At 36.1% G+C, this 22747-nt stretch overlaps 1 protein-coding gene across 2 annotated transcripts; it reads right to left on the reverse strand.

The window, feature by feature from the left end:
- Positions 1-136: 136 nt before the first annotated feature.
- On the reverse strand, positions 137-22463 carry LOC109050187 (receptor-type tyrosine-protein phosphatase N2-like). Of its 2 annotated transcripts, none has more exons than XM_042778258.1 (23): positions 22186-22463; positions 18519-18569; positions 16846-16959; positions 16590-16680; positions 15322-15439; positions 14532-14841; positions 13618-13950; positions 13501-13544; positions 12861-13183; positions 12138-12224; positions 8987-9066; positions 8817-8881; positions 8005-8217; positions 7723-7920; positions 6725-6872; positions 6508-6581; positions 5829-5906; positions 5484-5603; positions 4105-4271; positions 3018-3071; positions 1673-1737; positions 1492-1565; positions 137-1406 (listed from the first exon to the last, which is right to left on the reverse strand). In XM_042778258.1, the coding sequence occupies exons 1-23, from the start codon at positions 22259-22261 to the stop codon at positions 1335-1337; spliced, it is 2955 nt and encodes a 984-aa protein (XP_042634192.1). In that variant the 5' UTR covers positions 22262-22463; the 3' UTR covers positions 137-1334. The 2 variants fall into 2 exon arrangements, with proteins under 2 accessions (XP_042634192.1, XP_042634185.1); XM_042778251.1 differs by having other exon boundaries at positions 12861-13186; positions 22186-22462.
- Between the last annotated feature and the right edge of the window lie 284 nt (positions 22464-22747).

Genomic DNA, 22747 nt, shown 5'->3' on the forward strand with positions numbered 1-22747 from the left:
AACAACATAAGCTTTCACCAATGTCAAATGCTAAAATAACTAGTTACATGATTATGTGTTTTGTGAAACTGTGTGTAAACACATGGTTGAGAATGAATGTGCATATGCGTGTTTAAACACTCAGGACACTCGGGACTTTATGCTTTACTTCACAGACACATGAAACTTTATTATGGAGCTGCACAGGATCAAAACAGATTCAGTTGCAATACGCACTGATAGTCTGTTAATGTTGAATTTAAATATCCACAGACTAAACTTAGTCATACAGATGAGCTTGTTAGTAACGATCAATCTTATCACTGAGGTTTTAACAATGATTACTCGTATTGTCAAAACAGACAGGTTAGAGAAACAAACCGGCCCATCACAAAAACTCTTTTACAGCATATCCGCTAATGAATCTTTGCAGACAGTGCAGGAACAGCCTGCTATAGGTTTACATGTTGATGTAGGAGGTGCTTTTGGGGTCAGGCCACATTAGTATCTGTATTAAGAGATGAATTGATACCCACATAGAGCATCAGGATATGCAATACCTCATTCCCTTGTTTGCTTTGATGCTTCTTATTAAAGTGAGAGAATGTTTATTGCTCTTGTGGTTGTTTATTGATCTGAACTCCTCCTTATACTCACAAAACTTCTTGATAACAGCATGGAGATCATACAGTGTATTTGTAATTTGCCAGAATCACACAATAACAATTTAGTCTTTATTTGTTTACATTTTCTATGCACAAGTTTGCTGGAAGTTCATAAAGCACAACTGCACAAGTCTTGCATGCATTTCTACTTGCTTTGTGTGCACAGATTAAATTTTAACACCAAATGGAAGTGGTAGTACTTCAGAGTTTTAGTCTTATAATAAAGGTTCAGGTCAAGTTAAACATCATGATTTAGTGAGCGTTTTTTCATTGGCTTGGAAAGGCAGCAATTGTCTCCATGCAAGATGTTTTGGCTTTGTATGAGTCTCTAATGATCAGATAAACTGTAGTTGTCACAACTCATAGAACACAGTTCTAAATAACAAAGCACATACAGATTAGTTTAATAAATTCAGGTCCAATTAACTATATATTTAGAACAGATCTGGCCAGTTTTCTGTGCGATATGCAAAATAAATAGCAATGATGAGAGAGTAATTAAAATCTGAAACAATGACAGAGAAAAATAAAATGATTTTGTTTTTATAATTACACAAAACTAAAACAATACACAATTCCTAATTACTATTAAATATCATTTACAGACAAAATAGTTTCTATAGGACATATATCTTCTCAGAAATGGGATCATTTTATATACAACCGAGAGTGAGAAAGAGAAAGGAAGTATCACTGTGGCAGGACTTTGAGAATAGCGTTCACCTCTTCAGCTACAGTCGTCAGTGCAAACTCAAACTGATCCTGAGAAAGACACAGATACAGCATGTGTCAGCATGAAAAGAGATTGTGTGTTTCAGAGTATTTGTGGGTATGTGTGTGTATATACCTTGGTCTGAACCATGCCAGGTCTCTGGTCTCTCAGGTGTTCCAGCGTAGCAGCAATATCAATCTCTTTTGCACCTGTAAAGCCAAGCATTTCGTATCAATATTTATACTGACTGTCCACAATGTAAAAAATAGTACTGAACACCCACTGATATCTGATAATCAGCTTTCTTTGTCTTTACCTTTGGCCATTTTATTCAACACCATGTCAATCAAAATGTACGTCCCAGTCCGTCCAGCTCCATCACTGATAGAAAAAAAAAGCAAGATTAAAAAAAAGTAGAAATAATTACATAAAAAAAAAAAGAGAGAGACAAATTACAGACTTACTCATCCTCAGGCCAAGTAGATGATGAGTTTGTTTCTTCATCAGAACAGATTTGGGGAGATTTAGCATTACATCACTTGCTCACCAATGGATCCTCTGCAGTGAATGGGTGCCGTCAGATTGAGAGTCCAAACAGCTGATTAAAACTTCACAATAATCCCTGCAACTGCAGTGCATCAGTTAATGTATTTTGAAGTGAAAAGCTGCGTGTTTGTAAGAAACAAATCCATCATTACAGCCTTTTAACTTTAAAATCCCAGTTCAGTCTATACCAATCCATAATCCATAACAGCACTTCCTCTAGTGAAAAACTCAATACCCTGTTGTCACATCAAAATCAACCGACCTATTTGTTTAGAACTGTTTAGGAGAGTTTTGTTTTCACTGGTGCATATTTCACTCCAGATTCAGGCAAAATTACTTTTTCACTGGAAAAGCAATATTACAGATTATGGACACTTTAATGATGGATTTATTACAAAAAATGCAGCTTTACGCTTCACAAGACATTAACTGATAGGCTTGAGTAGTGTGGATAACTTGTGGATTATTGTGATGTTTTTATCTGCTTTTTGGACTCTTATTCTGATGGCACCTGTTCACTGCAGATCCATTGGTGAGAAAGTAATGTAACAGTATATCTCTCAAAATCTGTTCTGATGAAGAAACAAACTCATCTAAATCTTGGATGGCCTGAATGTGAGTAGATGCATTTTTAGCTATTGTAATCTTAAAACCATGTTTACTAAGCCAAAATTGCCCTGATTATGGCCTGCTGATTTAAACTTTTGCACTTTGAAGGAGGAACATCTGAGAGTTTCTGTTGAGTTTAAAAAAAAAAAAAAAATGTAGTTTATGTTTGTGTATAGGGCTTTTCACTCACAAATGTTTCCAACATTTCATGGCAACAGAAAACCTCTTTTGCTGGCTTATTTTTTTTTATGTTTTAGTAAAACACGTTTTTATTATTGTGCACTGTTACACAAATATGAAAATTATTTAACATCCTTCTTGTTTTTGTCATTTAGTGAACATTTGTTTTGAATACATTATTTATTTACTGTATTTTACTTCTTGCATAAAATATTTTTATAAAGTTGACAGCAGAGGCTGTTTTGTGGCTAGAAGTAATATTACAGCATAAATGTCAAAAACTATATATCAAATATCACATTACTCAAGTGTGTGTTTGTACTTGCCTGCAGTGAACAATGACAGGGCAGGATCTTCCACGGTAGCATTTGTTTACTTTCCTATTGGAAAGAAGTCATACATACAATCATAAACACACACACATACACACAGACATATGAAACCTGAAAATAGATTTCAGATGCAGCTAAGCTCTATAAAAAAGAATGGAGTGCTAAGTATCTTTTATGTAATAAAAAAGTACATTAATAAAAAATGAAATACACTACTGTTCAAAAGTTTGGGGTCAGTAAGAAGTTTTAATATTTAAAAAAGTCTCTTATGCTCACTAAGGCATTAAGAGAAGGTTTTGGCATCAAAATGATTATAAAAACACCATCATTTGAGGATTTAGGGATTAAAGAAGATTAATCACATAGCACAAATCTCACATGTTCTTTGTTTTTCTTTCACGTTGAGAGCTTTCCATTGTCTTCCACTGACTTTATACTAAGCTAACAATATTTTCCATCCCCAATCCCTGAACCTAACCATAATGCACACCTCTCTGCATTTTTTGAATTTCATTCAAACATTATTCATTATTCTATTAATTAATTTATTAAACAATTCTATTTACTTAGCTGTTTGGTCAGCACAGTATAGATAAAACCTGACCCACACAAACATACAGTCCTATTAGCTGCAGATATGTTTCTGGTTTATGCTTATAAACAGTGCTGCTGGGTTTATTCAGATGAGCATGAATGGGGGCAGGGCCAGGAACAAAACACAGCAATTCTGATTGGAGAAACACTGAATAAATAAGAAAGACAGAGAGAGCAGTGAACTGTAGTTAAGAGGGGAAGAAAAGGAGGAAATAATAGGTCAGATGTTAGCAGACAGAAAGGTTGAAAAGATTTAGGGTGATGAGAGAGAGAGGGGCTGGAATCCCAGGGTGCACTTGGATGCAGAGTCGCAGTTGTCAGTGATCACTTTTGTGACTATGCAACTGGAGCCAGTGAACTAGCTGCACGACCACAAAAATGACACTGGCAACCGCTCAGGAGCTGACACACACACACACACACACACACATACGCTTGCACAATGAACAGGCAACACATGCAAACACTCATGCTTTCATAGGCGTACCTGCGGAAGTCAAGCAGGGTTTGGCTGGTTTCGGGTGTTTGGTCGCTCAGCCACGTGTGATAATGGAACTGCGTGACCGTACGGGTCTCGTTAGTCTGCATGTTCTTCAGATAAAAACTCCGAACCAGGAAATCATCACACCACACATGCTCAGAAACCAGATTAACCTACACACACACATACAAGAAAAAAAGAGTTAATATACCAAACAGTATGACACAGCAGTGAAAATATCCCTACACAGAGGGCAGGATAAAAAAAAATACAGAAAGTGAAATCCAAAAGGTTGTCATGTTTTTGTTTTGTGTCTGTCCCATTACAGTGTTCTGAATTTGCATTAAATTGCAGTTATTACTATGTGCTACTTTAAAAGGACACTCCACACAAAAATTAAAATATGAGACATTTTCTCAAAATATATTCCTTTGTGTTCCACAGAAGAGAAAAATTCTTATAGTTCTGAGTGGGAGTAAATGATGACAGAATTTTCATTTTTTTTTTGGTTAACAATAACATTTTGTATTGTAAATTCTTAATAACCTGAATATTCAAAAGCAAGCAATATAAAAAAATAAGCCTCTATAAGGAACAGGGACTCAGAAAATTGTGCATACATGGCAAAAAAAATGCCTCATTCATTTTAAAAAAATGAATTGGCTTGACAAAAACTGTAAACTGTGAAATTTAGTGAGCTTACCAGTGGCTTTGCATTTAAGACAACAACCTTAAACCCTATAATTTAGCTGTTTCCCTCTATTAATGATGCCATAATGCTATTTATATGTTTTACTTATTGATTCTTTAACAACATATTCTTTACTTATATATTCATTTGAGTCACATGATTTTTTTATGTGTTATCTGCCATATTTATGATCATCAGCAGAGCAAAGTAGCAGTGAATACATACAGTGAATGCATGAACAGACCCCCCACCACCACCACCACCACACACACACAAATCACTGGATTTGATCCATACCAACTCCCAGAAAACATTTCTACAGACTTTTTATCAAATTCAATCTCTTTTCATGTGATTCTGTATTCACCGTCATTACTTTTCTCTGGTGATGCTTAAAAATATGGTGTATGAGCTCAAAAAGTTACGTGACTGATACAGATGAACAATAACTGATATATATTGTTTTTTATTCAATGTGGAGTTTTAAAGTTCAAAAATAGTTAAAACTTTGCTGCATCATGTCAAACGTAGGCTGGTGTAATGAAATCCTATCAGCAGAGCTGAACAAATGTGTCCAAATATGACAGAAGCTAATTCTTTTGTCAGTATTTACAACCTAACACAATAACCACGGAACAAAATCCCACAAGCAGTTATCCTCACTCTGCGAGGAGGATATTTACGTCTACAGTACCTCATAAATGTGGTAGAGGTTGGAGCCTTCATCGGGCCAGTAGTGGTAACACTGCTTCACACCGTTCTCATTGAGAGGAGTCAGCATGACAATCACCACACACCCGCTCTCCCAGACCATCTGCAAGAGAACACACACAACATTATACACACACTGCATGACCATCTGCACGAGAACACACACATTACACATACACATCTTGTATGCACACTTCATGACCATCTGCACACACACTGACTCTCCCAGACCTTGTGTTAGAGATCACATACGAACACACTCCCCAACACGATCTACAAGACTGCCCAAACCATCTATGTAAGCTTACAAACAAATAATGCAGTTTACCTGCCAGAAGTCAGCTACGGTGGAGGGCAGCGGGCCCTGAGTGGCAATGTATGCAGGATTACGAGGGTCATGATCCATCTAAGAGTAAGAAAACAACACAACACAATCAACCCCCACTGCATATTACATATACTCTAGCTGAATGTGGTTTAAATAATACACATGAGAAAGAGAATTCAAACACAAAGAATGAATTATGCCCACTAATAGTCTGCATCGTTATCTTGATTCATTTATGCAAATCAGCTAATGCTGCAAACGTGTTAATAAAATCTGTACTGCATACAACTTCCACCATGCAAATTTACCATATTGCATGGTTCTGAGTGATAGGTTTATGGCTAAATATTCTGTAAAATAACATTAACTGTGACAGCAAATAGCAGCCAGTTAAGTGTCTTCCTCAAGGGCATAGTGGTGATAAAGCAAGTCTCAGGTTTTTAGTGGTAACTGGTCCACAGACAATTAATCAATGCCTTCTATCCAAAGTAATTTACTCTAAGTATTTTCTACAGATGCAGTCTCCCTGCAGCAAACTGAAGTTGAAGTTTCCTACACCTAATGGTTTATCCAGTATGTGATGTAATAGTGTTTGCACTCTATATGTAGTGTGCCGTTTGAGCTATAGTTTTTTGCTTTATGCTGAAGTATTGTATGTATATTGTAAGTTTTGGCTCACAATTGGGCTGGCATTGATGTAGTCCGAGTTGCCTTGATTGTTCTCCACCTTCAGAGTTATTCTGCAATGATCATCTAAATAAAAAACAAACAAACACACATTTTATTGTCAAACCTGAAATGCTCAATTACATTACATAAGTTTAATAATACACTAATGGTTACAGTACATAAATGAACAATGCACCTGAAAGTGGATATGTTTGTGTGTGACTCACAGGCTATGACTGTGCTAGCACGGTTTTTCTTGACGTTGCCGTCTCTCTGGCCAATGGTGGTGGCATTGGGCTCAGCCTGGTAAGCACACAGAGCCTCCCACTCCGACTGCAAACGATTCTTATTTTTCAGGTGGTCCTCCATATATGCCTATGTGTGTATATAGAGAAACATTCAGGATGTTTTTGAGAGTATTGTACAATTATCCAGTGGTAAAAGATAATTCAGTTGTCCCCAATGAAATGAAACTTACACTACCATATAAATAGCTTGGAGTCAGTATGTTGTTTATTTTTTTTAAGAAATTAAAAAAAATATTTCAGACAAGTTTATTAGCTGCTGAAAAATCAGCTTTGCCATCACAGAAAAAAATCTAATTGGAAAATATATACAAATAGAAAACAGTTATTTTACTACTGTAATAACTGTAATTCACTATTGTAATTATATTACACAATGTTTAATGCTTTCACTGTTTTTTGATCAAATAAACGCAGCCTTGGTGAGCATAAGTGACCTCTTTCAAACATGAAAAAAAAAGACTGACAATAAACTTTTAAATTAGACATAAACCACTAACAAACAATAACAATCTATTGCCTTTTTACATACCAAAAATATCTGTGCATTTTCATTTTTATAAAACATTAATGAACTTCATTGGTCATTCCTCGCTCTAATAGCTACTACAAATATGGAAATTGAAATAACAATAATACATTTAAAAAAATAAATTACAAAAATAAAATGTTATGATTTTTTAATGTTAATGAAATTTAAACAAGATTTAAAACTACATTGTAATAACATTTTTATTTTTTATCCTTCCATTGGTATTTTACAAGACAATACATAGTGATACATTCAATAAAAAAAAGGTTTTAATGTTTGTGAGTGAAGATATAAGCTTTGCCATGGCACCAGTTATCACTGAATAAAGGAATCTATGTTGCATTTTCAAACTTTAACAGTGTTTTTGTGTGTTGGTTTATGCATGTACCAGTATCATGTGACCAGTAGAGATGTCCATGTTGGAGTGGGCAGGCTCTTCGCTCCAGGAGGAGGTGCTAGTGCGTGCAGAGGGGCTTGGCAATGGGCCGTCACTCAGCTGAGATGACACACTATTTATACGAGAAGAGTGAATAGGATCCAACTTCTCTACAGGAGGTTTTACTGCCATTCGCTGCCTACACAGTTCCTAGAGAGAGATGGAAATCTCATATATCAATCAAGGAAATAATCTCAAACAAACAGCCCTGCACACACACTCTCTCTTTGGTACCTGGTAGGTAGCAGTGGCGTCAGTGGTGGGCTCAGATCCAAGGTTGGTGAGCTTCTCTTTGAGTTTGTGATGAGAGCGGTGACGCAGACAGTAGATCACACTGGATGCCAGCAATACTCCAGTTATACAGATGATGGAAATCACAGTCAGAATCAGAAACTTCAGAGACTCGGAGCGACTGTACTTAGTGGGAATTTGATTCAGTTTGCTCCTCTTTAAAGAAAGAGAAAGATGAAATACATTTATTTCATATGAATATTTTTTTTTTTTAAAGTGCATTTATTTTCTGAAGTCAATATAAATATATTAAGAAGAGGATGCTACATTTATGGTTTAAGTCAAAATGTGTTATTATTTTGTTCTTTATTCCTCAGACACTGGCAGAACCTTGTGGAGAACCTTTAGCCATTCAAGGTGCGTCAGGCAGCAATGCCCAGCAGGTCGACCATCAGACTGTATTATGATAAGTTTTGAAGGTGACAGATCATATTGTGAACTCGGGTAGCTTTATTTCATGTTGCCTCAAAACCTTATGATGTTACTAGGTGAACCATTTGATGTCTTTAGCTGTCTTACAGGACTTACGGGCTCCATTTTGCAAGTTCCTTTAAGAACTTTTTTAGGGTTCTCCATATATGGTTCCACCAATTTTCATTTTTGCATCGATTTGATTACCAACAGGATTTATACAGTTAATTTTAAACATTCATATTACAGAATTGTATTTTATTCCATTTGAATATTAACTTAACAATGGGAATATCAAACATTGGAGAGAGATGACAATGAAATGTAAGTGGAAAGAATCTTACATCAGTGACTCCAGCCTCTACAATCTTGACTTTCACTTCTTTCTCTAATTCATCCTTCTGACTGACTGATATAAGAGAAGAATCAGAATTAGTGGATATCTGAACAGATACATTCATGAAAAAAACTAATCTTGTATAACATGTGCATAGGTAACTCTCACTAAACTAACCTGCCACATTAGCCACATCCGCTGTAGTGATGTTCTGAGCATTTGTACGGACCTGAAATGTCACAGCTGGGCTAACAACACTATACAAATACACAAACACACAGCAAATAATTTTGAGGAATCGTGTCAGTGTCCAAAAAATATTAAATATACCTAATATTAGTGTTTTAACCATATGTCCAGAGTCAGCAGCATCCACAGCACCAGAGCCCTACACTCTGCCCACTAGGTCCCAGTCTCCATGATGTCACTGCTCATCAACCACACACTATTTAAACCTGCACACTTCAGTTCACCGTTGTCTGGTTCCGTCGTTTACTCCTGGACACTTACCTGACGACCTACCTGCATGCACTTACCTGAGCGATCCACACTGACCTCCTTCAGACTTCAGTTGCCCACCTCCTGCTTCAAGATCCATCACAAATACCATTGATCCCAAACCTGAAACAGATAAGACTGTTATCCACTGACACTACCTCTGCATTGATCTATTTACCCATTACTCACCTGCTACATTCAACCTGCAATACACTTGTTGCTTGGATATTACCTTTGTTGCATTCTTCTGTTTTATGACGTAAGACCAGACCAACATGCAACAAAAAAAACGCTTCAAGTGAGGTCAGCAATCCTCCAACAGATCCCTTTCTGGATTTAGTTCAAGCTTCTGTCATGCACACCGGCCACCTGTCACCACTTCTTCGCCATCTGCCTCCACCAGTCCCATGGCTTGACCAATGAAATACTCAGGAGAGGTGGAGGAATGCAGCGGGTTCCTATTACAATGCTCTCTGTTCTTTGAAATGCAGCCACAGTTGTTCGCCAATTACATAATTTCACTGTTATCTGGACGAGCACTGCAGTGGGCACGTGTCATGTGGGATGCGAATGGGCCCGTTACAAACTCTTTAGTGTCTTTTACCATACATTTCAAAGATGTATTTGGACAAACTGACACTTAAATCTCTGTGCACAATCATCTTTTCCAGCTCTATGCTCTTCAGTTCCACATTCTAGCAGCCGTCAGCGGGTGGAATGAGACCGCATTGATCACAACATGCTCCTCTCGTTGGCTGAAACACTGGAGAACTTCAACAGTGGAGTTAGAACTACTTTGTGAACTTGTCAAGAAGACCACATTCAAATAGTTCCATCAGAAATCGACCTCTTCTTCCAGAAATGTTGTCTGTTCCACTACCACTGAGAATCGTACCACCAACAAGAAGCAAGAGATTCCTCAAGAATACTGGGTGTTCCAGGATGTCTTCAGCAGGCAGCGGGCAACTAAACTACCACCTCACCGGCCATGGGACTGGGACTCACTAAAACCCGTTGCTTGGATATTATATTACCTGTATTGCATGCTTCTGTTTCATGACAACGTATAACTTATAAATACAATAAATTGCATTTTTTAAAACAATCACCCATTAAATTATTCTCAGACCTTAAAAAAGTAATGATGTAAATGAAGCAGAAACAGATCTTTTCTTCTGTATTGTGATGTACATTCAAGTGAAATTAATTATTGAAAAATAAAAAAATGTAGGGTAGGGACTTGGTTCTGTGCATAGGTTGTGTAGAATACAGGCAGAACTGAATGCGAGCTTAGAGTTGATTGTAAGAAAGGCTCGAGTTTAAGTGGACGAAATGAGAAGTCAGGAGAAATCAGGCACCAAAGAAAATAAACTCACTGGCCACTTTATTAGGTACACCTTGCTAGTAACAGGTTGGACCCCCTTTTGCCTTCAGAACTAACTTAATTCTTTGTGGCATAGATTCAACAAGGTGTTGCAAACATTCCTCAAAGATTTTGGTCCATATTGACATGATAGCATCACGCAGTTGTTGCAGATTTGTCAGCTGCACATCCATGATGTGAATCTCCCGTTCCACGATACCCCAAAGCTGCCCCTTTGGATTTAGATCTGGTGACTTTGGAGGCCATTTGAGTAAAGTGAACTCATTGTCATGTTCAAGAAACCAGTCTGAGATGATTTGAGCTTTGTGATGGTGCATTATCCTGCTGGAAGTAGCCATCAGAAGATGTGTACACTGTAGTCATAAAAGGATGGACATGGTCAGCAACAATACCCAGGTAGGCTGCGTTTAAACGATGCTCAATTGGTACTAAAGGGCCCAAAGTGTGTCAAGGAAATACCCCCCACACTGTTACATCACCAACACCAGCCTGAACCGTTGAGACAAGGCAGGAGGAATTCATGCTTTCATGTTCTTTACGGGAAATTCTAACCCTACCATCTGAATGCCTCAGCAGACATCGAGACTCATCAGACCAGGCAACGTTTTTTCAATCTTCTATTGTCCAATTTTTGTGAGCCTTTGTGGATTGTAGCCTCCGTTTCCTGTTCTTAGCTGACAGGAGTGGCACCTAGTATGGTCTTCTGCTGCTGTAGCCTATCTGCTTCAGGGTTCGATGTGTTGTACGTTCAGAGATGGTACATTGGTTATTTGGTGGTTACTGGTTACGAGTGGTTATTTGAGTTACTGTTGCCATTCTATCATCTCTAACCAGTCTGCCCATTCTCCTTTGACCTCTGACATCAACAAGGCATTTTCGTCCACACTGCCGCTCACTGGATATTTTCTCTTTTTCAGACCATTCTCTGTAAACCCTAGAGATGGTTGCGCGTGAAAATCCCAGTAGATCAGCAGTTTTTAAAATACTCAGACCAGCCCGTCTGGCACCAACAACCATTCCACGTTCAAAGTCACTTAAATCCCCTTTCTTCCCCATTCTGATGCTCGGTTTGAACTTCAGCAAGTCGTCTTCACCACATCTAGATGCCTAAATGCATTGAGTTGCTGCCATGTGATTGGCTGATAAGCAATTTGTGTTACCAAGCAATTGAATAGGTGTACCTAATAAAGTGGCCGGTGAGTGTATATGAAGTAAATCATTTTTAAAAGATAAAACATATACATGGATAAATCAAAGAAAAACGGAGAACACAGTGAATTTTAATTTCATGCTGACTGTAACAATGTTTATAAAACTACTAGGATTTAAATATGCCTTCCATTATAACTTAACTATATATTTTACTCAACTTAATTTCTAAATTTACAATTATATTCTAAACCTATTCTATCGTGCAAGTTATCAAAATAAAAAATCATGACTCACGAGAGCTCTGAGAAATCCGTCATTTGAATCTTCGCTTTATGAGCCACCAACTCCATCAGATTCAAACCCTTATCAGTGGTAAGTTTCCTGATCCAGGGAGAAAGAAGAATGTTTTTTAAAAAGAGACCTTAAAAAGCTTTTGATTCTAATGCAATAAGAATTATAATGATGAGTAAAGCACAAAACTATAATACAATATTGGGGACTTTAAGATTCTTTTTAATCTTAATTAATACCTTTATTATGCAAGGATGCATTTAATTAATCAAAAGGTACTGTAAATACTGTAGATTTATAATGTTACAAACAATATTTCAAATAAATGCAATTCTTGCAAACTTTTTATTCATCAAACAATCCTGAATCCTTATAAATGTGTTAGCACCAGATCAACACTTTAGAATGCTTTCTGAAGGATCATGTGACACTAAAGACTGCAGTAATGACTGCTGAAAATTCAGCTTTGCCATCACAGGAATAAATTACATTTGAAAATAGTTATTTTAAATTTTAATTATATTTTCTATTTCACATTACTGTTTTTACTGTATTTATTTTTTTATCAAATAAACATAGCCTTGGTGTGGGAACTGTCCCCAGTACAGTATTGTTTATGAACTGACTGAATGCTTTGGCAATATTTTGTGAAGAAACTGGCCAATAAAATTTAACTGAGAGAAAGAAAAAGAGGGAGAGAGAAAGCTTCACATGTAAATATCTCACTCTGTGTCAGTAATAATGTATCCATAGATGTCATTTTTAGCATTTCTTTGGACATCCAGCTGAAGATCCTGTACTTTCATGTTTTTGCGGTGTGGTACAGGGTTTTCTTTCTGCCCAGAGGAGGGTGCTATAGCTGCTGCATGGACCCAGCCTTCTACCTCCTCCACTCTCTCGATGGCCTTTTTCTGCATCCCCACCTCTCTGTGTGTCGTTCGGCTACGAACAGTCTCCACAGACACGCCCTGTCCCCTATCAACAGGTTCTGGTTCTGAGCTAGAGGTTTTATCCAGGTACTCCAGCAGCTTTCCTAAAAAGCCCACATCCTGCTAAAACAGGAAATAAACACAGGTGAATTGTAAATTAATTCCACATCATATTTATGTTATTTTAATTTATTTAACTGAAATGTAATTTTTCTCATTCAATCAATCCCCTACAGGAAAATCTGAAAACCTGAAAAGTTACCAATTCTAATGAATACCAAGAATATCTTTCTAGGTAGATTCTAATTTTTCACTAAATTGAAAATATATTTCTTTCGAGGTTTACAGATCTAACATTACGAGTGGCCAGAAAACATAATGTTTGTGTATTTGCATAAAGTATATTTATAGCCTAATACAACCATCACTGGTACTACCTTGTTGTCCATAGTTCTCTTCTCCTCAACTACTGTCTGTTCCTCTGAAAAAGAAACATGATCGTTATAAATGCTTGTCTATGCATGAGTGAATGTCTTTGCTTCAGAAGATGTTACCTGTCACAGACGGGATGGTTTGGACTGTCTTCTGAGTGACAGATGAATTGTCCTCATCCTCTTTCCTCTGATTCTGAGCATTGTCTTCAGGGGGTTGATTCATTGCATAACTCTCAGGATGCTGGTCATCATATTGCATGTCTTCTGCCTCACCCTCAGAGCTCTGCTGTGTCTCCAGGTCTCTGGGTGTTTCTCCTTGACCTGCCTGCTGTTCCACGACCTGCAGAGCGTCTGCAATAAGCACAGCAAGCTTATCCAGTTCTGTTGCCTTCAGACTCTTTACATCCACACTGTGCCTTCCCACATTACGCAGAACTTTCCAGATGAAGGATTCTGAGAAAAAGTGAATATTTTTTCACATTAAGATCTGGACAGTAATGAGACAGTAATGATAATGATATCAAATTCAAAAAATTCATAAGACAATTACTATTATTTAAATCTAACTAATTTAGAAACATTTTAAAGGTAAAATAAATATATGTTTTTCTGAGGGTCAATCACCAATGCATTTTTTTATTTTATATTTTTATGTTATTTGCTCCACATGCCACATACCAAGATTTTAAAATGACTTACTGCATTATCATGAGGCAACATCATGCAATAGATGGTTGGATGTGAACTGTTTACTTTGTGTCACTAGTGAAATAGCAAAAAACCCAATTTCTTTGCATTACCTTGGGATAGGAGTATTTTTATTTTTTCTACTAAATTAATTAAAAATGACATACTGAACCATTGAATTCTGGCCTGCTCCTCACATAAAGCTATTGTTGGACTGTAATAGTCTAGTCTGCACTTTTTCTATGGTACTGTTTGTTGCTTTATTGTCCTTAGAGAGTATGGAAAAGACAAGCTTTAATATTCTGCATGTGAACCGGTGCAAGAAGGAAAAGAAAATAACATCATACCATCCACAGGTGTAAGAGAGTCACTGGTGGAAGACTTTGTTGATCCATCTTTTAAGTAGAGTCGGTCCGTTCTGGATCTGTCTCCCAGATCAGGCTGAGACGGTTTGTTCTTGGAGAGATACTTCTGAAGAGCAGCTGTGAGCAGGTCTGACCCCTCTTCCTGCTGGGGAACTTGTGCCGCATCGCTCTGGTATCGGCTGAGGTCAGGGTAGGACTTTGATTGATAGGACACCTCTGGAATGAACTCAGGAGGGGAGGAGTCAGATTCTGGGCGTGGTTCTCCAGAGCGATGATACTGAATCTCCACCCCCTACACAGGATGAATATACACATTTAAACTATTTTCAGCTACTATTATCATTTAAAAAAAAAAAAAAAAAAAAAATATATATATATATATATATATATATATATATATATATATATATATATATATATTATATATTTTAAATATATATATATATTTTTTTTTTTTTTTTTTTAAATGATAATAGTAGCTGAAAATAGTTTAAAAAAAAATATATATATTATATATATATATATATATATATATATATATATATTATATATCTATAGTGCATTTTGTGCATTTAGCAAATTGTCAGCTTTACTATTCAATCTGTCATGTTAATTATTTTGCATATTGTTGGGCCTAAATACAAGATTTCTGTTTACTTTGATTTGATAAACAGTTCTACTACTGTGTTCGGTCACCAATTGATGCCCAATGTAAATCTCTGACCTAATGCAAAACCAATACCACAGCCCTAGGACACACACACTTACTCACCTTGTGTGATGTTTTTGGTAGCAGTCCCAGCTGCTGCAGGTATTTCAGGGTCTTCCTAACCTCAGCTTCAGATGATTTCATTCTCCTGTCTCCAACAGCAGCCCCATAACCCTGCCGCCTGTCAGAATATAAAGAGAAGCCATGACTATAGTAATTATTTTGCAGGGCTATCACAGGTAATAATCAGAGATAACTTACATTCTCTGTAAAGCTTCTTTGAAACTTTATGTATTGTGAAACTATACAACTATAACTATGAATGTATTGTGAATAAACCTTGCTAAACCTCTTACCAAGAGGACAGTTTTAATCGAGAAGTTGCTCTTATATCAGTTATGTGTCATTTAAGTAATTTTTACTCAGATAAACTGATATAACTGAACTGAGAATAGACTATAAAAGGCTGTAAAATTAATGTGGTGAGTATAGTAGATCATTTGGTTTAGGAGGATTCCCATGAAAAATGTTCATATTAAATTCTCACTCTGATATTTGATTAGTTTTACAGCAAATCTGAGCACAGTGTGTTAGATTACTGATGTTCTACAACTCTGTTAGAGACAGTCTTTTTTGCAGGAGAAAAGTAGGAGACTTAAGTAAAAGTCTCCATTTCATTTCTTTTAAAATATTAACGCCACCATGAAATAAAAATTGACAATTCATATTTTTATAGAATATTGCAAAATTAATTATAAATGATTTATCTGTGCACATTATTATAATTTTTTTGTTTAAATCTATGTGCCCTCATAACCGTTAACAAAAACATTTAGTCTCATTCACTAACCATGCATGAAATCTGCCTATGAACATTTCCTTCCGTGCTAAAATTTATTTGAACATTTATGGAAAAATGTAGGAACAACAGTAACCACACATACACAAAAATGCTGAGTAGCGTGTTAAGGTGAAATTTCATACATACATACATAAAAATAAGATGGTGCATTATAGTTCGAGCTGCAAGGTTTATCTGCATAAACAAGTCAAATAATCTGCATAAATCTCAAGTCAATGTACAGCTGGCTAATAATGAAGGTTTTTATTGTCTTTGAGCTGGTTTTGAGGATGGTAGCATGCTTGAGCATCTTACTATTTGTCTCTCAGGCAAGTGAACATCTTTAAAGAGCATTCCATGTTAGATGAAAAGCTATAAAAAAAATTCAGTTGTGTGGAAAGCCCTTATATGGAGCTGGTTTAGGCATTGTTTATGCAAATGATTTTTCATTTGTGATGAGAACTAACTGGCAAATGCTGGTGTGCTTTACCTGAGCTCTGGTAATGGTAGGGAAACTTTGTGTAGTTTTGAGAACTCGTTTGATAAAACTTGTTGTGTGACATCATCTTCCCAAGATAACCCTGTGGGAACAGAATGAAAGCAGAACACACACTCATCTTACATGAACTGTCACACACACAGAGTCTCTGAATTGATCCTTGAATTCTGAGGAGCTCTAGTAGCAGCCTTTATAACCATGGTGACAATGATGTGTGCGGTTGCTATGGTGACATTAATGCACCAACCTCTGTGTGCCAGTTTCTGAAGCAGCGTCTGGAATCTCTGTACCGTTGCTGGTGTGACGTCATACGTGTAGACGTCTGTTAGTGGCGCAGCCTCACAGCGGCCGAACATGGCATCTACAGAGAAAATCATATCAACAGCCACTTCAGAATGACAATTTTGTGCACAACTATACTTCATGCTGTGTCTGTGTGTGTTTACATCTATTAAGAGTTTCAGCTTATTAGAAACAGTCACTAGGGGCAGCTGAGACAGGACCAGCTGGAGTCCCCATCACCTGCCTGATAGTAAGATCACACTGTGTGTGTGTGTGTGTGCACAGAAAATTACATTTGCATCTTTATTTTATACTCACACGAGGGGAAACATCTCTCTGTGTCATTATTCGGTAGGCTATGTAATTGGAGCACAGCAAATTATCCTATATGTCGTGACATGCATAGAGTCAAATTGTCATTTATTGCATATGCATAAGAATAATGTCTTTAATTTTAAGGGTTAGATAAAAAGAGAAGAAAATAGAGGTAAAAACTAAATACTACTTCTTGGTGCAATAATTTTTTATTAAAATATTAAATGGATTTTTTTTTTCAATAATTAAACATAAATCTGATGTGTGATTATGTGTTTATATCAGCTATATATATATAAAAAAACGAGTCTAAACTCATTTTTAACTCAAGTGTTACATACTGTGAAACTGCTTTTGCATTGATACCAGACTAATTCATCTGTTATGAACAAGTTTGTTTTACCTATAAATTTCCAAATAAAAAGAAGGAATCAAATGAGACAAAGAACCTTTCATTTGTACAGTATTTAATTCACTAAATTATCTAATAATAGGACTTACACATATTTTTTAATGCGTATTACTATAATAATTGTTTATATTATTTATACAATATGTTTATATGTAATGATATATAATATTTGTATTATTAAACATTTATATTATTATGTACAGTATGTTTATGATACATGAGTCATTTCTGTTCAATTGGGTTTTATTATCAACATTTTGATAATAAAATGTTATTTTGGTCATTTTAAATCAATTTCTTGAAACTTGCTTTGCATCTCCTCATTGTCAACATTATGAACACAAATCCAAAATATTTATTTTTTCTTTTCTTTTCTTTTTTTTTTTTTAAATTGAACAATAGAGAGTTGAAGAAAAAAGTGATGTATTTTCTCTGAAATAAAAAAGAACACACTCATATGAGTCAGAGAGTAGGTTAAGTCTGATTGGCTGATATCGCCTGACCCACATGTAAATGTGAATGATTTCATTCATATTACCCTCTCATTGACGGAATGTGGGAACATTATGCCAACAAAAAATATTGACTTTCAACCTTTGTGGAGGAGAATTTGGAATGGTTGCTAAGCAACACAAAACTGATATTAAACACAGCATGTGTGTTGGTGTTTGATAGGATGAGTGAGAGTCTGTATTTGTTGTGACATAGAGTTAAAATGCATTGTATTTATGATGATGTTAGACACACAAACACACAGCTGCTAAATCCAGATGAAAATAAAAGCAGAGTGCTTGATCAAACAGAATGATGCATGAGATCTACAGAAACTGCAGGTCCCGAATGTGTGTGTGTGTGTGTGTGTGTGTGTGTGTGTGTGTGTGTGAGAGAGAGAGAGAGAGAGAGAGACTCACCATTAAGACAGACTTCATAGTTCAGACACAGACCCTCCTCAAACAGGCAGCCTGAAAAAAAGAGAGAAACATAATTTTAAGAATTAGAAATAAAGGGCCACAAAAAGGACCATAATTATAACGATAACTCAAAGTTTTAATAAATCTTCTAATTCTATTAGAATAGTGATGTCCAGATCACAGAAATAATGATAATGACCCAGAGAACAATACTGTTATAACCACATTCAGATGGATGAATGATAAATACATTGACAGCCTTTTTAAATGTAAACATGCATTAAAAAGGATTTAGTTTTATTTTTTTATTTTTAAGAAAATATCCCTATCAGCTGACCGATATCACTGAATTAGGTGTCAAGAGATATCACTCCTCTACAGTTTTTTAGTGACCTCAACAGTGTCTCAAATTGTGCTCCAATTTGCTACCAAAGTCTGAAATCAAAGGAAAGAGATCTCAGTATGACCTCAAACATTTCTCATCAAATTTGTCCACAAACTATGCTGTCCACATCAGTTTTACAGATCTCTTCTTCTACTGTATATCAGAGAAAAAAACATCTAGGAAAAATTTATACTTCAAAGAATTACAAATGAGAGCTCCAGAGGTATAACAAAGCAACATCTAAGCAATCAGATTTTCCTCTGGTCTGCATAGTGCCTTTGTACCATTGGCATTGCTGTGGTACAACATCTTTGTAGGTGAGGTTTTAGAAGAGGGAGGGCAGAAAAATGTTTAACATCCCTTCACAGCATTTTTGCTTATATTCAGTTGCTCAATATCCTTATCCTAACAGCTGGGATTTCTTGTTTCTTAATCAAACCAGTTGAGACAGATGGCATGACTCTGCTCAGCCTCATCTCACCTGCATAAAGACCAACAACCAAAAACATCACATAATTATGTTGCTATTACTGAAATCTGTCATGAAAATGACGATGTAACTTTATTGTCAGACAATGTCTAAAATGTTTGTTGCTCACTGGTGATGTACTGATGTACTGTATTACCGAAGAGTGTTTGACATTAATACAAATCATTCATAGTAAATTCTGCTCACACAAACCCTCTCACATCAAGTGTCTCAGCAGAAAATAGCTATTTCCCAGGATCAGAATTGTTGATGAGAGGTATAGCATTATCTGACCTCATCTACTCATGTGTGATTAACAAGCCGTGAATCCCTTCTTCTGGTTTTATTTAAGCCTGATTCTTCTTTGCTTCATCTGATCTGGTTTTAACATTGAATGTCATGATTGTGTGTTAAATAAGGTTTTGATTTAAAAAAGAAAGAGCAGCAACAGAGCCCTAAGATGTTCATCCACATTATCAATTAGAAGTAGCTAAACAGCCTGATGGACATATAGCCTAATGTTCACTTGATTTTTATTACTTAGTTAAAAAAATTATAAATTACTTGTTCAATCACCCAAATAATCCACATATAAGTATATAAATAGCTCAACATTTTGAAGGTTAAAACACACACACCCCTCCCATTTTCATAAGGTGCATGATTGTATTTTGACGCATTCACACAAATAGAGCAAACAGGATGCACCCACACATGACACATATACACATAAACAACGTCATAATGCATGCTTGCTTTTATATTTCTATTAAAACCTCTCTGTTACTATGGAGAGCGGTTTGCGTGCTCAGTTTTGGGGGAGGCAGTGTGAAGCTGCAGTCACAGTTCATCAGAATGATGGTGGACAGACTGTCTCCTCACTGACACTCATGACTCATCAACTCAAATTATGAGCCACAGAGGTGAGTTTCCTGTGTAACCATGATGTCAGCTTCTGCATGAGGCAACATCTGAGGGCTGAGTGCAGATGCTTGATTGATGGACAGACCATAAAATCTGTCAACACTGAAACAGCATTTTTTTATGAGTGTAATATGTGCTCTCTGTAACTCCTTTGGCTGTATCTAATCACTTAGGCTTTTTAAATGAGAATTATTTCCAAAAGGTATACCTTCAAAGTGCTATTTCATTTTACAGTAAAAACCTTTCGCCAAATGTTGTATCACATGAATACAACTGCTACCAGTATATGTTTGGTTTAAATCAAAGATTTAGTTTACACAAAATATACAAAATAGACCAAAGAAAAAATATGGGGAAAAACAAAGCATTGAAGCATATCTTCTTTTACAATTTATATTTTTGTTTATAACATTTTTTGTTTGTATTTTAAAAAAAAGTATATTTGATTATTATACATAATTAAAATCTTTCAAAAATTATTAATATTTCTGTGTATTTAATTATTATTCTTTTTAAATATAGGACAGTTTGATATAATGCAACATTTTCCTTTGCTTTACATTTGGCCCATGATCAAGTTTGATATTTGGCTCTTCAAAACAAAAAGTTTGGGCACCTCTGACATAGACAATAAAATAACATTAATAAAAATAAAACAATAAAAATGGCATAAAGCATAGTTTAAAATGTCACCTGGAAACAAACAAACAAATAAATAAATACAGAATAAACTGGAATTTCACTATTAAATGCATCTATTAAAACAGCATTTTGTGCAACAATCAATCAATACAATCAATAAATTAGATTTATCCGGAACTGCAATATCACCCTAAATTTATATTACTTTTACATAATTCTTAATAAGTCTTTGAGCTGACAAACCTCAAGCATAGAGTAAATGAAGTATACATTAAGACATGAAAAATATTTAATTTCAAAAGTGTTTTCATAATTTTTGTCCCCCTAGTTGTAGTCACACCAGATATCTCAATTATATATATATATATATATATATATATATATATATATATATATATATGAATCTTGGAACTCCTGTTTTACCTCTGAGTCCTGATCTTTTATGACTATGATGTCAGTTTATAATGTACATCCATTCATCTATTTATGTGGTATACAGCAATCAGTTCAATATTAAAATTAATAAAGATGCTGCAACCTGTTGCCATGGTTGCAGATGCTCATGACTGACAGCCAGTATGACCTTTTTCTGGGCTGGGTTTCTGACACACACAGACCCCGTATAAACACTATTATTGTGGCTCATGCTGTGAACAGGGGCGAGCTGCAATCTGTGATGCTTCATTTCCTGTGCTGCTGCTGCACTGACTGCAGAAAGAGGCCCTCCTGAACACTCAAACCATCTGATGTTTAGACTAATAATATGATGATTATACAATATAAATAATACTGTGCATTCGTCAAGATAACAGACCATGTAATCGTTTCTCAAGCTCCGGACCCAGTTATGTAATGACCGAAAGACCAGTGTATGAAGTTCTACAGCTTCACAGGCTCTCATTACATGACTTAAAATCATTGAATTTAGAAAATGAAGCTATTTCAGAGAATGAAGCGACTGTTAGATTTGCCCGTGTTAAAATGAAGCGTAATTATGATATTCCCTTCACTGTCACTTTCTTTATTGGCTCAGTAAGGAAGATCCGCGCATCCGCCGTTAGATTAAACACAAACTCTGTCTACAAAACAGTCACGAACCATCGGAATCGACTCGGAGAGCAGACACTGAGTTCGTATCAGTGCGCCTTTAATAGGGACTATATTGACATGGCGCGCGCTTCATCTCGCCCTTTCCCTACGGAAACGCGCACATACACACACACGCACACACACTATAAAACACTTACCGAAATGTCGACCTGCCGCGGAGGCGAGACTGGCCCGAAGCGCGAGGATTGTGAGAAAAAGGTGAAACGATTCCATCCTTCTGATCACACGTCCATCTCATTTGCTCGTTATTAATCCATTCCAACAGAGTATTTCCTTCTTTCCGCGAGGTCTGAGTTGATGGAGGATGGATGGAGACGGTATGTAGATTGAGGGAGAAACGGGAGAGAGAGTGAAAAGAGAGAGGAGGAGACGTCAAGCGTACGCAAAACCTACCGCGCGCCGCTAGAATCAGCACTGAACAGCAACCCGCCTCTGACGTCACGGATACACTAGCGCACTAGTGGTGAGGCTGAAGAAGACAAAATTACAAAAACTTAGACTGTTTTTTTTTTATTCTTTTCCGTCTAATTGTGGGTAAATAAAAAAGGCTATCTATCTATCTATCTATCTATCTATCTATCTATCTATCTATCTATCTATCTATCTATCTATCTATCTATCAGGGTTAAGCCTATTAGTTAACTAAAAATAAAACCAAATAAAAACATTAAATATATAGGTAGCTGCCGAGGTAACGTT

Source organism: Cyprinus carpio, chromosome A2 (assembly GCF_018340385.1).
Source record: "Cyprinus carpio isolate SPL01 chromosome A2, ASM1834038v1, whole genome shotgun sequence".
In the NCBI taxonomy this organism is placed as follows: Eukaryota; Metazoa; Chordata; class Actinopteri; order Cypriniformes; family Cyprinidae; genus Cyprinus; species Cyprinus carpio.

Excerpts from the sequence above, each read along its gene's own strand:
- LOC109050187 (XM_042778251.1), bottom strand. The coding sequence starts at position 22,261 with ATGGAATCGTTTCACCTTTTTCTCACAATCCTCGCGCTTCGGGCCAGT. Across the intron at positions 8,882-8,986 it reads GGATGTGGCTAATGTGGCAG|TCAGTCAGAAGGATGAATTA; the intron begins GTTAGTTTAGTG and ends CTCTTATATCAG. Across the intron at positions 3,072-4,104 it reads ACCCTGCTTGACTTCCGCAG|GAAAGTAAACAAATGCTACC; the intron begins GTACGCCTATGA and ends TCTTTCCAATAG.